The following is a 21,047-nucleotide window of genomic DNA, read 5'->3' on the forward strand; positions in this document are numbered from 1 at the left end:
AAAATGGTGGGGACAAACTGAGAGAAACCAAAATAAATATTCACCCATCTTTAGCAGAGGTACTGCTGCTCTACATGAGTTAGAACAGGGGTGGATCACATGGGGCCCTGCTGCAAAGTGGTGGTCTGTGGCCACTGAAACTGGTAGGGCAGAAGGCAGGAAGGCCAACAATAGGTGGCGCCAGAGCGAACAACCAGGAGAGCCCACCAACTCTAGTTTAGTCCCAATCCTCTTCCTTGGTATGTTCTCCAAGGGCAACACTGAGACCAAGGATTTTTATATGTAGTTTCTTTTCTCATTAATTGGTTGAGACTGTTCAGGAAAAATGCAGGAGGAATTTCTAGCACCATACTGGTCTATATAATCGCAGAGTTTGAATAAGCCAATGGAAACTGGGCTTTGCAACAACGACCTATAAGCCACATTCACACCAGGCATTTAAAGCACTGTGATTCCACTTTAAACAATCATGGCTTCCCCCAAAATAATTCTGGGAGCTGTAGTTTGTTAAAGGTGACGAGCGTAGTTTCAGAGACCCCTACTCCTGTCCCAGAGCTACAGTTTTAAGAGGTGTTTAACCCTCAATCCCTCTTCACAAGGAACTCTGGGAGTTGTAGCTCTGTGATGGAATCTAACAACTCTCAGCACCCTTAACAAACTACTTCCCAGAATTCTTTTGAATAAATCCTGACTTGTTTAAAATGGCATAGTGCTTTAAATATATGGTATGAATGTGGCCATTGAGTATTTCACAAAAGGAGAGCTTACCACAGTGCTCGCACCTGAACTGCAAACACACACCAATTCATCCCAAGTGATATTTTATTCCCATTCATTTTCTTATTAAATGAGATAAAAAATTGTGTGGAAGGCTATGAGATGGCATATCTTAACACACACAAGTTTGGTGGGGGAGCCCGAAATGCAAAATGAAAGGGTGTTTTCTCAACATCAGAAATTCCCCTAGAGGAGATGTGTATTATAAACTGTATATTTAAGTTTTGAAGCTCAGGGATAGATGACAAAGTCGCAGATGCAAAACCCAACAGGGGGGAAGATTTCCCAATCAAAGCCATAAAAACATACAGCCCTTTTAATGGCCAATTATTCCTTGCATCCCAGCTCTAATTTGGATTTGCATAAGAGCACCATATGCCAAAAGAAAGGTGTGCCGTCAAAATGGATGAATGAATCTCTCTTCTCATTACTCTGCCTCTCTTCTCCCCATGCATCAGCCGCTGTGACAACTTCCCATCATGAGTCTTGTGATACTTCCTTCAGGAAAGCATGTGACTTAAGTCTGCAAGGAAGGATGGGAACCTATGGGTTTGATGAAGGAGAAATCCCATTTTCTTTCCTTTTTAGTGAGAAACCACCTAATTTGCATTTCTAGAATCAATAAGGTAACCAAAGCACAACTAGCCTTTGAAATCTGCACTTCTCAGAATTTTGTGATCTAGTTTTCCAACCAATGTACTGTAAGCTTTTTCTTCATTAGAGAAAGTTGCGTACAGACTAGATTATATTTGGGAAATTTGCTTGCCCAAGTGTTTATGTTGGTAAAAATGATGGATGTGCATATGGAGAAATTTGCATTAAAATGCCGGAAAAAATGCTATGAGGTTTTTTTAAAATAATAATAATAATAATAATAATAATAATAATAATAATAATAATTGCTGCTATGAACAGAGAATGGAATTTAGAATTTTAAAAATGAGAAACCAAAATTGACAGATTTGTCCAACTCTGTTTCAAGAAGTGGGGCTATTTTTAAAGAAAAGAGGCCAAAAAAATATATACTGCCAATGTGGGTTGCCATATGTCTGCATTTTCCCAGGCATTTTGCTGATTTCTGCCCAGGCACTGCTTCTGAATGCAGTATTCCAGGTATGTCCAGGAAATTCTGCACATATGGCAACCCTATCCAACTCTAACTGTGGCACTCAGATGTTACAATCAGAACTAAATATATCAAGAACTAAACATACCAACACCAGAATGCAGAGGTGTCTCGTCAACATATGATAAGCTGTACAATGAAGATTCCGTATGCCCTTTTATGGGGAGGAAAGTCCACATCTTAGGGGGGTCAAGAGAGAATGTCCTCTCCTAGGACCCCCGCCCCGAACCTCTGACTACCAAGAGTACCATAGGGCCCTCTCTGCTGATCTTAATACCTGAGAACGGCTGTAGGGAAGGATACGGTCTTTCAGATATTTGGGCCCTAAGTCATTCGGGCCCCAGATAGCATCCAAGTCCCCATGTATCCATAGGAACTACATTTTCCATAGTTCTAATCATTTGTTGGTGCTGCATATGATTGTGGCAGCATCTAAAGCAGCCTTTCTCAATCTTGTGTGCCCAGGTGTTGTTGGACTACAACCTGCATCATCTCTAGTTAGCAGGACCAGTGGTGAGGGGTGATGGGAGTTGTAGTCCATCACCCGCTGCTGCCCTGCCACCCAAGCAAAACCTGAGACTCCACAATAGTAGGCCCATGCACTGCAAAACCCCTCTCTTGCTCTTTGTGACCAACTCTTTGCAAATGCAAAATCCCTCTCATACTCCTCCTCCAAGCCCCACCCAACACTCTACCCACATCTTGTGATAACTCTTGGCTCTCCTCTTCATGGACCCACCTTATGCCCACCTAAACTCCTGCTCAGACTCTTGCTCTCCTCCTGCCACTGGAACCACCCTCTGCCTGAACAGTTTTGAGGAGGAGGAGGAGGAAGAGGAAGCGGAAGAGCTCAAATGCATGAAAAAATATATCCCGTTTGAAGTGGAAACAGGACAGGGGCCACTTTTCTCTCCTCCACGCAAAAGGATGATCATGTTTGTCTAGGGACAGGTAGCAACCCTCGGGTAGGGAAGTGGTTTCCACTGAATTTGGGCCTGCTACTTGACAAAAGTATGGATGGCATTCAACAAAATATAGGCCCTTCAAATTGTTTTTTACTTGGTGTGTGCATGTGTTCATGTTCTACACTTCCTTTAATGGCCCATGCACACATGAAGCATATTGCTTCTATCATCAAATGATGAAGATTCACACGCAAAACAGTGATCACTGATCGATTGCAGACAAATTAAAGGAAGTACTTGCATGCAGGAACCAATCTTTCACGGATCCTGTATATGTTTGTGGATTTCCTGCTGTCTTAATTGAGTAGAAGCATGCTTTCTTCTGTTTCCCTTTTCCATGTTTTTCAGGATTACTGAAACAGTCATTAATTTGCCATTGTTCTAAACTCCACATCGATATTAAACAGGGTTGTTTAACGAATTTTGGACAAACACTTTCTTACAGGCCATTCTCATTTGAAATTCATTGAAAAGAAAAACACACGCACTCACGCACACACACAAACACACAAAATCTCTAATTAATGTACAAGTTTAATCACCATTCCCCACACGGAAGAGTAATTTTTCACTGTTCATTTGCTTGGTGTAATCTCCGAACTGACATAACAGAAAAGCAATAGCCTATAAATCTGTTCCCATTTGTTCCTTTAATATTCATATTGCATTGAACTACAGCTGCTTGTTGCTGAAGTCTATTACAACATGCAAAAGTGTCGATAAAATATTATGAAAGACAAGATGTATTTGCTGTGTGGTGGCGTCTGCCATTTATTTTTCAAAGGGATGATAAATGGCTTGCGAATTGTCCCTTTGCTTGCTGCTGACGGGGTGATGATTAGTGATTAATTACCTTGCCCCAAATTGACAGGGCACAAGGAAATTGACACAGCCCTGATTAATTAACTTTTTCTCTTTCTTTTTTTAAAGGGAAGATAGTTACATTTTTTTGTTGTTGCACAAAACCAATTGAATGGTAGCATGAATTATGGAAAGGCAAAGTTGAAAGTCAAAGACATTATTAGCCCCAGTGTCCTGTGGCTGGGAGCATTTTCGTGGATAAGGTTTGCTTCAAGCTAAAATGGAATATGTGAAATAGACCACAGATCACCAGGGACCTTCTTAATTCAGACATTGAGTAGGCTAGATTTTTTTTAAAAAAAATCATTTATGCAAAGGCAGGGGACATTTTTCTGCCCAAGCTTGGCATTCCCTTGTGGGCAGCCTTATGATGCCCCAATGGCAGGGCTGGGCAGGGCCAGAGGCAAAATGTGAGCAGAGCAATAGATGTATTTTTCATATTTTTACAGTAGGCTAGATTCTACAAATATTCACATCTCCCGTTATATCCTCCGTCCAAGACATCATCAGAACTCAAAGACACATTGCAGCCAGGCAAAAAAAAAGGAAAACAGGGTGTGAAACAGGATCAGTGTGGTACATGGTCTGGGAAGAGTCCTGGGGGCCAACCAGAGAGGACTGGGGGTCATATTCATACTCTGAGACTGAGGCGTTGCATCGTTTGCTTCTTGGCCATAATCCTGGGCATGACACTGTCAAAAGTTGCAACCCTCTGGCAGCAGGTTACGATAGATATACACCCAATGCCTAAGCCAAAACCCACCTGCAGCTGGAATCAAAAAAGGTCTGGCCGTTTCTAAGCCAGATCATTGTCTGCATAAGTTTGTTCATTGCACCTTAGGTATAGCCACTGCACAGAGAGGGGTAGTGCTGCAAACGGGGTCGTAACTATGTACTTAAGCTCCTTGGACAAAATGAATGATATAAATGTAATAATAACCCTAAAGAAAGTAGCTTTTGATGGAAGATGAACTGCAGCAAAACAGACCCCGTGCTGCATGTGACAAATACAGGGCAGAACAGAAAATGATGCCTTCTCACATCACGATTGATCACTGAGCTTCTTCTTTTTTTTCCAGGAACAAAGGACAAAAAGAACTCAACAGTATGGGTTCTGCTCGGAATTCAAAAAGAGAATTTCGCAAATCGTCACTGGGTTCCGTGGGGCAGCATGATTAGCTATTTATGCCCCATTTCTCATGGCTCCACCACCCCCCCCCCAGCCTCAGCTACAAGCTTATCAGAATGCTTAAGCTTGGGCCACAGAACTATAATTTCCTGCTCTTAGTTAATTTTGAGAGTGGCCGCAATAATATCACAGAATTGCAAAATGCTGAGCAAAATACAGTCGGGCCCATCTGGATACAGACAAGCTAAGAGAACATCATCCCATTCTGGCTCGGCATGAATCCTAGGTAGTCAAGTGTGAAATCTCTAGCAAATTAAAAAAAGAAGAAAAAAGAAAAAGAAACAGCAGATGACAAAAGGAGGAGGTTAGAAACTGTATGAGATAGCTCATTGCTTCTTTGTTCAAAGGCAGAACAAATCTATTTAAATTAAAAAGAACACGTCTCTCTTCTGCAAGGGACTTTAAGTGTGTGTGTTTTTGGTTGTTAATACAGCTGTGTAAGAAGAACACATTGCTTGATTTACATTTATGTGCCATAGGACTTGAGGCATGTTGGAAATAGATTAGAAACCCTAATTGTGGGGTGGTAACTGCTCTTGCAGAGTCCCTGGGCTGTTGGTAGGGCTGAACATCATTGTAGGGGCTGGTATGGAATTGGCCCTTCATTGTGGCAGCACCCATTGATATCAAGCAGGTGCTTTTGTTATTCTGTTTCTGGAACCTGCTAAAGACTTTTTTATGTTTAGGCACCCCTGGTCAAAATCTTGACATTCTCCCAAAATGCTACATTCAGATAGAGAGCACAATGGATCTTGAACCCTTGAATCAGTTAGCTGTTAATAGATTGAACCCTCTGGGATTTAACGTTTTCCCCAGCACATGGGCACATGTTATAGAATAGGAATGACAGAATATAGAAATTAGATAAACTGCAAATATTAATAAGTTAGCATTAGGCTGTAGACATTATACATCTAGAGCACATTTACAGCACATTCACACTAAAAATAATCCTGGGAGCTGTAGTTTACCTCTCACAGAGCTACAATTACCAGCAGCCTAATGAACTAAAGTTCCCAAAATTCCTGGGGAGTGTTTTAAATGTACAGTGTGCATGCAGCCTTAATATGTATGTGTGTTTCTGAGAGGCGGGGAAAGAGAGAAGAAGAAAAAGAAGAAGTCCTAAATCTGCACACCACCCTTCTGCCCCATTATGCAAGTTTTGGTTCATCTTCTGAATAACTTGTCTCTAAAGCCCAGAACTATTTTCAATCTAACCAACCTCCCTTTTCAAATTATAGATAACATTTATCCAAGGAGACGGCATCACCAATATTTCTGCTTGCAAATGTTGCATTTCATTCACTTTTCACACAGTTAAACATCTGGAGATAGGTATAAAAAACGGGAAAGTGGAAGTATTTGCTGTACAGAACTCAATGTCCAAATATGTTCTCCCTCATTGGCTCAGCCTAAAGCTATCTTACAGTGTGTAAGAGTGTCTTACCCCCTCCCACCTCCACATTATTCCCCAAGTACGATCAAATTATATTTTTTCTTCAAGTCATAAAGAAATGCTATGAATTAATTTTAATTTTGATATAGAAACATATGCCAGGTTCTACACTTAGACAGGAAAAGCCATCTGCACAGATACAAGCTAGGGGACCAGGGCGTAGCGCCATTTGCCAGTGCCCAGGATGGGTGCACATGCGCATGCCCTAGGCAAGCTCGTTCAGACCAGGGCATAGCGCTCGTTTGCCAGTGCCCAGGCAGGCGCTCATGTATCAGACAGAAACAGGGCACACAGGGTCTCTAGCTCTCTAGTCACCCTCAGGTGGGTGCTTGCATGCTGGGCAGGGGTGGGCATGGAGGGCACACAACTGGGATCTCTGCAGGGGGCACCTGGTTTGTGCCCCCCCCGATTGTGCACCTGGGACAAAGCCCCCCCCCCCTAGCTATGCCACTGTAGGGGACAACTGGCTTGCCACTAATACATGTGAAAAGGATCCAGGGGTCTTAGTAGACCACAAAGTTAACATGAGTCAACAGTGTGATGCATCAACAGAAGTTCTGATGGCTCAGATGCTGAACCTGAGGTATCCCAGCCTACACAGGATTCCCCGCCTCCAGAACCAGCTAGGGCTTGAGCCTGAAGGGTCCTCACCTGTGCTGGATCCTCAGGTGCAGGCATCAGCGGAGTCTGCTCCGGCTCCTGATGTGATGGAGGACCCATTGCCTGCAGGTGCTCCACTCTCAGCCCCGTCAGGGGAAGCTGAGGCTGCCCCTGGGTCCGGTAATGTACCCCACCAGCCTCTCCTGAGGTGTGGAGGCTCAGGGCAGAGAGGTGAAGGGAACTAAGTTCCTGCAGGAGGAGTGCTCCCTCCAGGCCAGAAGGAGAGGTGAGTCACCAGAGGATTGGGGCCGCCCTATGCCTCAGGGCAGATAAAGGCCAGCCAACCCCAGCCCTAAGTTGCATGAGCAACACAGTTGCTACCATGTGCCTGCCTGTGTCCTCATTTCTGATCCCGACCTGAACCTTGCCCTGCTTCCTGCCTTGCTCCTTGCCAGACTGACCCTGTTGAACTCCTGAACCTTGGACTGGACTTTGACCCTGCTTCGTAGACAAACCCCTGGCATGTTCCTGACCTCTGACTACCCAGTTAGACCCTCGGACTGTTTCCTTACACTGCCACCACCTCATACCTGGACTTGGTTGCTTCGCTGGACCTACCACTGTTGTCCGGGACTGCTGACCATGCCCCTGCTCAGCCCCAGGTGAGTTTCTGGTCTTCCCACCCAGTGTCCACTGGGCTGGGCACCCCCGGGGCCAGCACAGAAGTATAGTGTCCAGATCCAGGGAAGTAATAGTATTGCTCTATTCTGTTTCGTTCAGACCACACTTGGAGTACTGGGTTCAGTTCTAGGTGCCACAATCTGTGAAGGATATTGACAAGCTGAAATGTATGCAGAGGAGGGCAACCAAGATGATCAAAGCTTTGGAAATGGCCGTTTACCCAGTCCCCAGATGGGCAGCAGTTGCAGCCTGCTGCGGCAGGCCCTCAGCTCCACGGAGCAAAAGGCCTCCCCATTGTGTGGCTGGCATTTGGGGAATTCCCTCGGATGCTGCATAGAATGGCAGGATAGCCCGCCATCCCCTGGACTGCAAACTGGCCAATCAGATGGCCAGACGGCCCCACTCTAAAGGCTGGCTGCACCAAAGTTAGGGACCACAGATGGCTGAACAACCTGCCCCCTGCCCTTTACACTGTGGTTATTTTGTATGAACCCTATTCTTCCTTGTACTCAGTAATTGACCTTCCTACGGTTCAGAGACCAAATTGCAAATATGCGCTGGATTATGGAGAAAGCCAGAGAGTTCCAGAAAAACATTTACTTCTGCTTCATTGACTACGCAAAAGCTTTTGACTGTGCTGACCACAGCAAACTATGGCAAGTTCTTAAAGAAATGGGAGTGCCTGATCATCTCATCCGTCTCCTGAGAAATCTCTATGCGGGACTAGAAGCTACAGTTAGAACTGGATATGGAATAACTGATTGGTTCAAAATTGGGAAAGAAGTATGACAAGGCTGAATATTGTCTCCCTGCTTATTTAACTTATGCAGAATTCATCATGCGAAAGACTGGACTGGATGAATCCCAAACCGGAATTAAGATTGCCGGAAGAAGTATCAACAACCTCAGATATGCTGATGACACAACCTTGATGGCAGAAAGTGAGGAGGAATGAAAAAACCTTTTAATGAGGGTGAAAGAGGAGAGCGCAAAATATGGTCTGAAGCTCAACATCAAAAAAAAACTAAGATCATGGCCACTGGTCCCATCACCTCCTGGCAAATAGAAGGGGAAGAAATTGAGGCAGTGAGAAATTTTACTTTCTTGGGTTCCATGATCACTGCAGATGGTGACAGCAGTCACGAAATTAGAAGACGCCTGCTTCTTGGGAGAAAAGCAATGACAAACCTAGACAGCATCTTAAAAAGCAGAGACGTCACCTTGCCGACAAAGGTCCGTATAGTTAAAGCTATGGTTTTCCCAGTAGTAATGTATGGAAGTGAGAGCTGGACCATAAAGAAGGCTGATCGCCGAAGAATTGATGCTTTGAATTATGGTGCTGGAGGAGACCCTTGAGAATCCCATGGGCTGCAAGAAGATCAAACCTATCCATTCCTAGGGATATCAACCCTGAGTGCTCACTGGAAGGACAGATCCTGAAGCCGAGGCTCCAATACTTTGGCCACCTCATGAGAAGAGAAGACTCCCTGGAAAAGACCCTCATGTTGGGAAAGATAGAGGGCACAAGGAGAAGGGGGCAACAGAGGACAAGATGGTTGGACAGTATTCTTGAAGCTACCAACATGAATCTGACCAAACTGCAGGAGGCAGTAGAAGACTGGAGTGCCTGGTGTGCTCTGGTCCATGGGGTCATGAAGAGTCAGACACGACTAAACAACTAAACAACAACAACAGTGGTTCATTAATGGTTGCTGCATTCAGAACCGGGAAGGAATTGGCCCTGTTTGGAGGTTTTGCCACTGTCATAGCAAATAGTCACAACTTTTGGCAGATAAGGCAATGGGTGGATTACATAAGGCAGTATGTAAATTACATAATATTGCAACAGAAAACAGAGAAACAAATACTGTAGTTTTTGGCAGAAGACAAACTGCAATGAAAGGGAAATCGTGCTGCAGGCAGCAAATACAGGGAAGAATGCAAAATGATGCCTTCTTACATTTATAACCCTTGAATGGATTTGAAACATCCTGTCCTTACTATTTTAGATATTTGTATCTCTCTATTTGTAGCTGTTGCTTATTGTTTTGCTATAGTCTAAACTTCATATCTTTATATTTTTGTTCTAACTTGTAAGCCACCTTGTTTTGATAAATAAATCTCTGCCTCTCTCTCCCCCCCCCCTCATTTAACAATATTACACATCAGAATGTGGTGCTCTCCTTCACATGGAGTTTTTGAAACTGAGGTTGGATGGCCACCTGTCAGGAATTATTTAGCTGTGGTTCCTGCAATGCAGGGGGTTGGAATAGATGAGCCTTGGGGTCCCTTCTTACTCTCTAATTCTATGATTCTAGTTCTCTGTATAGCTGTTATAGAGAACAAACAGTCAAGAAGAAAAACAAGAACTCACCATCAAAAACAGAATAGCAAGAGGAAATCCCCAACCCTACCTAGATAGATACAGCTAAGTCCACTAAACTAATCATATAGCTCTCCCTTCTTTTTTGTTTAAAGAAGCCACTGGTAAATAAATTGGCACTACTGAGACCTTTGGTAGTTCAGATAATCAACCACTCTTCTCGAAATCCCAAAGGCTTTCAAATAACTTGACTGGAGCAAATGGCAATTTTGAGGAGTATCATTGGTGTCAGGCTTACAAGACTGTTCAGAAGAAGATGTAGTTGGCATTTCAGATACAGCTTGTGAATTTGGTGATTGTACATTTTCAGTGATGGACGGAAAGTAGATGCCACATTCAGACTCAACAGAATATGACATGGGTGTTTCATTTCTCTTCCTTGTCTTTCACAGGTGCTGGAGTTTGCCATGTGGCTTTCCCCTCTCCATCATTTCCAATATAAACTCTCTGTCCCCTGACTCTAAGTGGGATAGTTCTATCACAGAATTGCACCACTTATTGAAGTGTTCATAACTTCTATTAGTTTAGTCATTTGTAGAGGCCACCTTTCCCAGGTCAGCTCACTTTGGAATGAAACTCTCCTCTGCTGTTCAAATGGGGATTCTGATTTGTCTTCGCAGTAGCAGTTCTGCTGGTCTATCAGTAATGTTCATCTGTAGCTTAAAAGGGCAATATATGAGTCATTCCATCTTCAGATATTATTTTTGGAAGACTAAAATTTGCTGGATATTAGTGTGGGGTTGCAACAATATGGTAAAAGTTGAAAGAAGTCTGGAATGACTGGAATGCTATAAACTGGGATGCATTTTCGGCAGCAAGTTCACCTGGAATGCCAAAGCTAAGAAAGCTTTCCCCCCAGTTGTGCAACAACACTGTAGCAGGTAATGTTGGGTAAGGGAAGTATATCAATATATCATGAACAGTAACCCACAACAACCAAACAACCCACAACAGTTGACACAGGCCAGATGCTAGTTCCCTGCCCCCGTCCCATAAGGCTACAGTGATTAAAGGATCCTTCTGTTGTGCCAATAATCTCTTCTACGGTTGCCACTGGCTAATATTTTGTTCTTTGTGCCATTTCCGATTCCAGAGTTCCATATTATCTGATTGACACACTAAAGGCCTTTGATTATTTCCTTCTAGACTATGAACCAGCAATATAACATTTCGTTGTTGACTCTTCCAATACATTCATCTGTCCATGGTCAACAAAGTGCTTTCTAGTTATCTCTGGTCCACTGATGAGATTTAGGCCATCCATATCAGATGCAGAGTAAGACTTCTGGAATCTCTGGACCTCCATGAATAGATTTGATGGAATTATTTATTTATTTTTTGATGCTTTTAGAGAAGTGTGCACGGAACAAATATTTCCTGTCCTAACTTAGTTTGAGAAACCTAGGGGAAGCTGGGTTGAGGGAGTTGCACTTACTGGTGAAACATCATCATGTCCAGAGCAAAGTCCAATAGACACACTGAGGTAGGAGATTCCATTTCACAACCATCAAGGCACATTGTGGCAGGGCTCTGGACTATATCAGGGTCTGGCATGTCTTGCTTTTCAGAAACCCATGCTGGGTTTTAGTAATCACAGCATCCTTTTTGAAGTGCTCACAGACAGACCATATTGTTATTTGTTCTAGAACCTGTCCTTGGTAAGAGTCCTGTAGCAAGTGGGTTCCACTTGACAGTTGTAGAAGTGCTCCAGCTAGTCCCAATCCATAGTTGCTTTCATCAACATTTAACCATTGTTGGCATTACAAAATTGTAAGACTGAGTATCCCTTTTTCTCTGAAAAGGAAGCTTCCTGATTTGCATGTGTTCACACGCACACACACAATGCCAGAACATGGTAGATTTCAACGATAAATGCAGTGGTTGTGCTCTGTTGAGATGATTTGCAAATATTGATCTTGCTCATTCACCATTCCCCCCAAAAGTGTCTCAGTTCTGTAATACTACAGGTATTTTCAGCTCTTTGATGGCATTTACTTTTTCTTGGCATGACTTTTTATGCTGCACAATAACTACTCTACCTTGGTTTCAGTTGAGTCTGAATTCATGGATCCAGTTGAAGACGATGACCATCCATTTATTATAGTCTTCCTTTGCTGTACCACCATGTATTAAGGTGTCTTCCGTGAAGTTAATGGTTCTTTTTATGTCTCTAAGGAATGCTGTCAAATTCAGTTGAAAAATCTCAGACTCACTTGTGATCTTGAATGACAACCACCGGAAACAGAATCTTTGAAAGTATGTGATGAACGAAATGTAGACAATTTAACACTCAGGTTTGTCAAAGGCATTTGCCAACAATCATTTGATACATACACTCTGAAAAGTATTTTGGCTCCTGTTACTTTGAGGAAAAGGTCCTATTCCATAGGAAGTAAGTATTTTTCATCATTCACTAAGCTTTCATTTAAAGGGGTGAGGGCAGCCTGTGCCTCCCCCGATGTTATTGGACTGCAACTCCCATCATCCAAGATTATTGGCCATGCTGGCTGGGGCTGATGGGAGTTGCAGCCCAACATCATCTGGTGGGTCACAGATTCCCCACCCCCGAATGGGGAACCATGCTTGGTGTTTGTACACTGCATTATTTGGCATTAGAGCTTAACAAGGTCCACATAGTTACCTTTTAATAGACAAATGGGTGGTATCCAACTAAGTTCTACTCAGAGTAAATTCACTGAAATTAATGGGCTTAAATTAGACATGCTAAATTAACTACAATGGGTCTATTCTGAGCAGAATTTAGTTGGCTATAACCCACATGTCTCCAAACTCTCCTATGCTACATCTTGTATTGTTTTCTGTAGTTCAGTTCATAGCTGTGAATTAAGAGACTGTCCAGCTTATAAATTCTTATCCTATACCCAGTGAACACAAAGTGTATTCAAGACAGTGAAGATCCTGGGGTGCATAAGGTGATCTTCTGCAGGTCAGAGGAGTTCTGAAACGACTATGACAGCAACTCCTGGGTGTTGTTTGAAATCAATGATCCTTTCTCGCTTCCCTTTTGTGAGTCTTGTTCTAGGTCTGCAGGACAGAACTGTCTTCTTTGAACAGTGCCCATGGAAAAAAATTAAACATAAATTTAGGGCCAAGTCCTCAAAAGGTGGCTCCCAACACATAAAAACACAATGTATAATTGTTAAATAGAAAACCTACAAAATCACAAGAAATCAGCCCTGGCTGCAATAAGAACAGATTTCAGCACATGATTAATCATCCCAATTAAATCAGTGGGGGTAGTTTTAACTATGAGCTGCCTCATTGTACATCCTGCCCCCATGGTTTTGTGTAACTGTGGCAACTTCTCCCCCCACTCTGTGAGCACATCAACAACATGACTAGCACCAGGTTATCACATGTGCCACCTCACCTGAAAGCCAAAGATGATTGTATGGGCTCACCTGAAGTGAAAACCAGATTACAAGCAGGGGTAGGCAAATCTGTCATTTTCAGGTTCTCACAGACTTTCATTCTTCCAAACTTAAATTCAATTCACCACATTTCTGCATACATTTGATTTTTTTAAAGTCAGCGTGAAAATTCACATGCATTTCTCGCTGGGAGAGCCAGTGGTGGTGTAGGCCAGACTAGTACCTGGGAGACCAGGAGTCAAATCTTTACTTGGCCATGTGAAGGTCACTGGGCACTTTGGACCAGTCACTGCATCTCAGCCTAGCCAACTTCACAGGGCTGTCGTGGGGATTAAAAAAGGAGAAAACCACATGTGCCACCTCAAGCTCCTTGGAAAAAAAATATGGGTTATAAAGATGTACATTTTTTGTATATACAAATGCAGTGCTTTTTTTCTTTAAAAATGTTTAGGGGTACTCTCATTTTCCTACTCATATTGAAATACTGCCCCTCAATGAGGCCAAACTTAGATTCACAAAATGTTTAGGGGTATGCATACCCCTGCATCCCCCCAGAAAAAAGGACTGCACAAATGTATACCTTGTATGTGCATTTTGTTCTACAAGCAGTCTTCCCTAACAGAATCCATTTTTTTTTACACAATTTCCCCCAATATGCACATTTTTGTACACATTCTTTGGTTGAAGAACTGCATTCAGAGAAGGCCAGGTTCCAAAAGATAGCTGTGTTTTATGGATGTCTTAAGGAAATTCAAATCTGTTAAGTTCTCATTAAAATGAAACGAATTTCCCCTCCCACCTTTACCTATAAGCTGCATTGTGCTCAAAGTTCCTGTGTAAATTAGTAGCGGCTAATAAAGAAATTTTAATAAATCACTGTGAGAAATGCACAGTGCAGGAAAAAGAAAACGCGCACGCACACACACAGGCAGAATATTTTTTTGATTTAATAAACTGATTTATTACTTTTAGATTTAGAGGCCTATCAACTAGATGAATAACTGGGTGCAGTACACTCTCTCTCTCTCTCTCTCTCTCTCTCTCTCTCTCTCTCTCTCACACACACACACACACACACACACAATATGGAAGAGCAGGGTTTAAGGTAGTCAAAGCCTCTTTCACAATCTGCTTAAGAAGACGTCACATTCAAAACCTTTCCCTGTCAGTGGTATCGCAGGCTCCTGGGGACTCTTGTGCAGCGACTGCCTCCCCACCTTTCACAACTATCTCATCTTTGCCTTGTTGCTTTCAGCCTAAAATCCCAGAGCAACATGCTTTATTGTTTTAATATCTCTCTGGCACAAGGCAGAAGTATCCCACAGTGGCTACTTATCTGTCATATGTATTTTTGTGAAAGAAATATCAAGACAAGCCTGCTGTTTGGAGGAATACCAGAAGACTGTTGGGCAGTAGCTGGGTTACATTTTCGAAAAGGAACAGAACAGTGCAAGTCAAGGGAGAGGTGGGGGAGAGAGAAAAGGCAGCTTCTGAAGAAATGCCATCCGTATATTCACAGTCTGGCAACCCCTAAGCGCTTTTACTGGCTTTATGAAACTGCTTTCCTATTCTGCTTGTATCCCTCTAATGTACAGTCCTACTTTGGATCTCGAACCGCTTACTTGCCAAACGCTTCGGCTCCCGAACAATCAAAAACCGGAAGTGGGTGTTCTGATTTTCGAATGTTTTTTTGGGAAGCCGAACGTCTGGTGGGGCTTCCGTGGCTTCCAATTGGCTGCAGGAGCTTCCTGCAGCCAATCAGAAGCCCGCTTTGGTTTCTGAACGGACTTCCGGAACGGATTCTGTTCAGCTTCCAAGGTACGACTGTAGTGATGAGGAACATCAGACCAGGGGCCAATGCAGCCCTCCAGGTCTCACTATCTGGCCCTTGGAGTTCTTACCCTTCTTGCACCCTCTGTGAGGGATTTTGCCCAGCTGGAATGTGTTCCTTCAGCTCTTGCTGGTCTCAGTTGAGGATAGAGAGTGATGTGTGAGTGTCTACTGCACAATGGTAAACACCACACTTGCTGCTCAACCCAATTTTGCTTCTGGCTTTTCACACAATGGCAAGTGGCCTTCAGAAGGTTGCCCAGAAAGGAATGTGGCCCACTGACTAAAGCAGTGTTCTCTGCCACTTTTCTAATGTTTCAACTGAGTTCCATACCCTCCAACATTTCTCAGATGAAAATAGGGATGTCCTATTCCATTATTATTATTATTATTATTATTATTATTATTATTATTATTACTACAACACTGATTTGACTGGGTTGCCACAGCCACCCTGGACAGCTTCCAACATATATAAAAACACAATAAAACATTAAAACATGGTTGTTGTTGTTTTTTAAAAAAAACCTTCCCTATAGAGGGCTTCCTTCAGATTTCTTCTAAAGGTTGTATAGTTACTTATCTCCTTGGCTTGGGGGTCGCATAACTCCATACCCTCCAACTTTACTCTGGTGAAAATAAGGACGTCCAAAGGAAAAGTGGGACGTTCCCTGGCCATACCTCCTTGAGAAATTGTAATAACTAACAAGTATTAATAATAATTCAATAACTGTATCAAACTTCTTCTGGCTTCCCTCAAAATCTGTGGTTTAGCACTGAATCAGAACAAACAGCAATGGAGTTTTCTTCAGCTTGCCATTTGTTCTGCTTTAGAGCTAAAGAGCAGGCTTTCTTGGGAAGCAAAACTGCTTGGACCTGTGCCTAGAAAACACGAGACAAGTGGGAAATCACTCAGACCCATGCTTTCTAGGCAGAAGTGTGGATGAACCCATAGTTTAAAGTGCCTTGCGATCCATAGAGATTTTTAACCTGGCAGGGTCCTCGAAATGTACACCCAGTTCCACTTAGGATGTAATTTGGAAATAACTTCAAGGTAAGGTAAAGGTAAAGGACCCCTGGACAGTTAAGTCCAGTCAAAGGTGATTATGGGGTGTGGCGCTCATCTCGCTTTTCAGGCCAAGGAAGCCGGCGTTTGTTCACAGGCACCTTTCTGGGTCATATGGCCAGCATGACCAAATCTGGTTCATGGAGGACCATGACAGAAGCCAGAGTGCATGAAAACACACTTTACCTTCCTGCAGTAGTGGTATCTATTTATCAACATAAACATCAGTCTGTCACTTCACATCAGAGCCCTAGGTGTGCTTCACTGTACAGGCTTCCCAATCAATCAATCAACTTACTGAACACTTAGAAGGAACAGATTGATAAACGCACTCCTAATTCTCTCCTTTGGAAAGAACAGGTGAGCTAGGCCTGTGAAACATATGTGGGTTTCTGGATAGGGCCATCTGCTCCCTGGAGCTTCTGTACCTGAACTAAAATTACTGGATTGGGGCCCATGAACTTTAAGAGTGAGAAAGACATTAGAGCTTTAATTATCAGATGTCTCACTCTGTTTATTTTAATGCCAAACAGCAAACAGCGCCAACGTCCGACAACGGGACACATCAAATGAGTTTGTGTGGACTGAATGGAAGGGCTGGCATTGGCAGTAGAGCAGAGTGAATATTGCTAATTAAAACAGCTGAAATGGAATAGCATTTTTGGACACAATGGGCTGTAAACTGACTTTCTATTAATTGAGCTCAGTGTAATGACATATCGGAATGAATAGCTAGTGATCTGGAAATTCATTTAGACCATTAGTTTAATTACAGAAACTGATGGAAGTTTTCTCAGACAATTATGGAAAGAACTGGAGCACCGTGAGATAGGATTTAGAAGATTTTGCATCTTCTCCATCTACCCTTCCCCAATTTTTAAAATATTGAATTGTGCTGTAGGAAACAACAGTAACAGACCTGAGCAACATATTATTGTGTGGAATCCTTTACTGTATCAACTAGGTGACAGGTGTATGACTCTGTCAATTTCAGTTTTTATTAGTGTCTTTTTATTTTATTTTATTTTATTTTCCAACCTTAAATTTAGTGAAGGCTGGTCTATTATGGCAAATGGGGTATTGCCCCACCAATCACAGTCTGTTCTTAGCCAGCCCCACCTGGCTGCCTTCTTCCTTATGACCAGTGCAGGGCGGGTGACACTGTCAGATTACTCTTCTTCAGTCTCAGTGTTGCCCTTTGTATAACTTAGAAAGGAAGAGGTTGGCTCTGTTTGTCACTGGTTCTGGTGCCCCCTTCTTTTGGGCTCCCTGCTCTCCACCCCACTAGTTCTCTTGTTCACAAGCCGCTACAGCTTAAATCCAATATGCTGCATTTCTTCATCGATTAGTGAATTTTGTACACACACAAAAATGGCCTCCTGAAAATCAGATAGAATTTTAGAGAGCATTTCCCCTAATACACACATTTCACAAGGACATTTCCCTACAATAAAGCAATTCATATTTTTATTAATATATGCATTTTTATGGGCACTTTCCCCTAACAAACGTTTCTGCACACTCGATTTCTTTAGAGAACTGAAATTCAGAGAAAAGCAGATTCTTTACAGCCACCCAGCAATGTTAGATAGCAGTCCTGGTGAATAGCGTGGCCGATACTTAATGGTGTGTGTCAGGGAACTGCCACCTGGCCCACTGGGGGGAACGGAAGGTCTGTTAGCTTACAGAGACCCCCAAGGCCTTTTGAGCAGCGGCACCTCTTCCAGCATGAAGAGCAGCCACACCTCCAGTTGGGGGGGGGGAGGAAGGGGAAGGGGCCAGCTGGGAGAGGAGAGGGCTCGGGGATGCTGCTGAGAGCCCCAGCACCTCACCTCGTCCTGCTGGTCCGGAGGGTAGCACACCATTTCCGGTGCCCCAATTGCGCAGAGGGGTGAAACGCAAGGAGGGTAGGTGGAGATTTGGGGTGCCGAAGCTCTTATGTTGGAGAAGGAGCTGGAAGGGGCCACTCCCGGATTCTGCCAGTGACTGAGACAGACATGTTTTTGTAGCTCTGCACTGTAAATAGTTTTGCACATTAAAACTGCCGAAAGACTGTTTGGGCTCCGGCTTCGTTACTCATAAGCACCATCACGTGAACCTTACAGTGTGTGGTTTTTTTTATGTCTTGAAGGGCAGCCACAATAGTTCATGACTGTCCTGATCCTTGATGGGGGGCAGTGCAACCCTACTCAGAACCAGCAACACACCATTCCCAGAGTCAGACAGGCCACATACCAAAGGCACCTCTTTCTTGTCAGGAATGATGTTATTGATACAGTCCATTACCAATCTCAGACACTAGTTTAGCATCATAATCTGAATTAGATGAAAAGGGGGGTGGGGTGTCATCACTGTACTGATCACATTGCACCAAAATCCCAGATCTGGCAATTACCGCAAAGCATCTTGTTCCTAGTGGGATGTAGCAGGCTGCGCTTTCTGGAGTGGCCTGGGAATGACGCTACATTACATCATTCAAGAAACATGGGGGGCATTGGAGAGAGCCATATATTGCAGTGAGAATCCAAGACACTTGCTTGAAAGTTTTTTTTCACTCCCACAAAAGAGAAATGGGGTGATAGCATCCTCAAAAAATTAAGGGAAGTGGTAGCCCCAAACTCCTCCCTACTCTGAAGATGTTGGAGAAATTAATGTCCCTTCTCGTGATCTTGGAGTGGACTTAGGGTTAGGGTTAGAGTTAGGGTCATTTTGATTAGAGCAATGTACATTAAATTAACTCAAATTATTTGATTAATCAATTGTTAATTATTTGAGTAGTTTTGTTAGTTTAAATGTGGAATTATGATTATTAGTACAACAGTAGCAGTAGTAATAGTATTTTGTGTAACTAGTGTAATTAGAAGCCTATTATGGCATGAAGCGGTATACACTACTACTAATAATAATATGGTTTTGAATGTGGACTGTGCATTCTATTTCTTACATTGCTTCCTTTTTGTTGGCACTTGTAAACTGCTTAGAGATTCCTGCTGAAATATGAAGCAGTACATAAATTAACTAGCCAAATAAATAAAAGTAAAACCACTTTCGGATGGCTGAAAACAGCAGCAGCAACAACAGCAAAAGTTAATTTCTTAAGCTTATCCCATGACAAACAGATCAGCAGCCAAACATTTGCATCACTTCTCTCTGTATATCACATTTCAACTTTGTGAGATTATTCAGGGGCTGAAATTGACATTTCACAGGCAAAGCAAAAAAAGAAGAGAGCTGCAATGACTGGCTTACTTGTGGACGTGTATACTAGTGAACTGGGGGCACTGTACATGGGAGATCCCTCTTGGTTTGCCTGGCACAGCAGCACCCTGCCTATGAAAGAGAGAGAGAGACAGAAAGAGAGAGAGAGAGAGAAAGAGGAAGAAAAGAGAGCACGGTCTGAGTTTGGGAACACTCAAGCTAAATTAGTTAAGTTGAAAAAAAATATATCCCCCAACATGATGAGGCTATGAAAAGTGCATTGCCTTTGGCTGAAAAGAACCACCACCAACAAAACCTTTCCAGGTATACTAAAGCTTCAATCCCACCCACCCCCACTTACCTGGGAGTAAGCCACACTGAAGTGAATGGGACTTACTTCTGAGTAGACATGTGACCATATCCAGCATTCTCTGTCTACTGGCACAAGAGCCCTTGCGCTAACAGATGACAATGTTTAAAGGTTGTGCAAGAAAGGTTATGCTAGCGGAGACTTGATGCACAACAGCTGGTTCTTGTGTTTTCTGTTATGAAATAGCTGTTCCGCAGTTTCCCTTGTGCAACTGTGTCCCACCAGTGCAACAAGTAAACAACTAAATGGCTTTCAATTAGCACTGCACTGGATTAAACCCATGACTGGGGCTGCAGCCTGCATTACATACTGACAATTTGACACTCCAACCATGCCAATGTAAAATATATATTAATTTCACTTGGGAGGCCAGGACAGGTATAGTAAAAGTGGCCACTTGCTCTCTCTCTTTCTCAAACTCTTTCCACTTCTGGGCTGATGTTGAACCTGTCCTATCAATCCTCCCTCCTCCCCCCAAAAAAGGTTGCAGTGGTCCAGACTAATGTTCATTCCATCCAAGGACCAAGTATGGTGGGTTATTTTTCAGAGTGGGGGGTATTTTGAAAGGAAGGGGTTGTTTGCTTCAGTGAGCTCTCGTTTAGAAAGGATGAGCAATACATTTTGTGGACTTTAACATGTAGTTCATTTCCCTCCAGTGTTAAGATAACTGAACACAAAGGACTTGTATACCTTTGAGTATTAGGACAAATGGGGGGATTTTAGACCCTTTTCTTATCACTGCATAAAATGTTCACTCTACCCAAGATACCATCTTCCTTTTCACCCCGGTTTGCTCCGTGTTATTAATCCTATGATTCTCTACACCTTACAGGATAGCTAAAAATGTATTTGCACCCATACACCAACCATGCTGCTACACTCACCCCCAATTTATTCAACTATTCTCATATCTTTACACAGCTCTTAAGGTTAACCCTTTCCCCGCACCTCCTTTGACTACACAAGAACGAAATAAGAGCTTGGATGCTGGATCAGGCCAAAGGCCTATGTGGTCCAGCATCTTGTTCCACAGTGGCCTCAATGGGAAGGCTGCAAGCAGAATCTGGGCACAAAAGCATCCTCCCTACTTGTGATTTCCAACAATTGCCACTCAGAGCCATACTGCCTCCAATAGTGAAGGTGGAACACAGCC

At 43.1% G+C, this 21,047-nt stretch overlaps 1 protein-coding gene across 23 annotated transcripts in view; it reads right to left on the minus strand.

Moving 5' to 3' along the window:
* RBFOX1 (RNA binding fox-1 homolog 1) overlaps positions 1 to 21,047 on the minus strand; it is a 1,003,674-nt gene that overhangs the window by 66,063 nt on the left and 916,564 nt on the right. For 22 of the 23 annotated variants that reach the window (XM_033166784.1, XM_033166777.1, XM_033166781.1 and 19 more), the window contains one exon: positions 19,576 to 19,656. The exons of the other annotated variant lie outside the window; for it this stretch is intronic. In XM_033166784.1, the coding sequence (XP_033022675.1) occupies positions 19,576 to 19,656 (81 nt within the window). The remainder of the gene's footprint in view (positions 1 to 19,575; positions 19,657 to 21,047) is intronic. 23 annotated transcript variants of the gene reach the window in all.

The sequence above is a fragment of the Lacerta agilis genome, chromosome 13 (genome assembly GCF_009819535.1).
Source record: "Lacerta agilis isolate rLacAgi1 chromosome 13, rLacAgi1.pri, whole genome shotgun sequence".
Lineage (NCBI taxonomy): Eukaryota > Metazoa > Chordata > Lepidosauria > Squamata > Lacertidae > Lacerta > Lacerta agilis.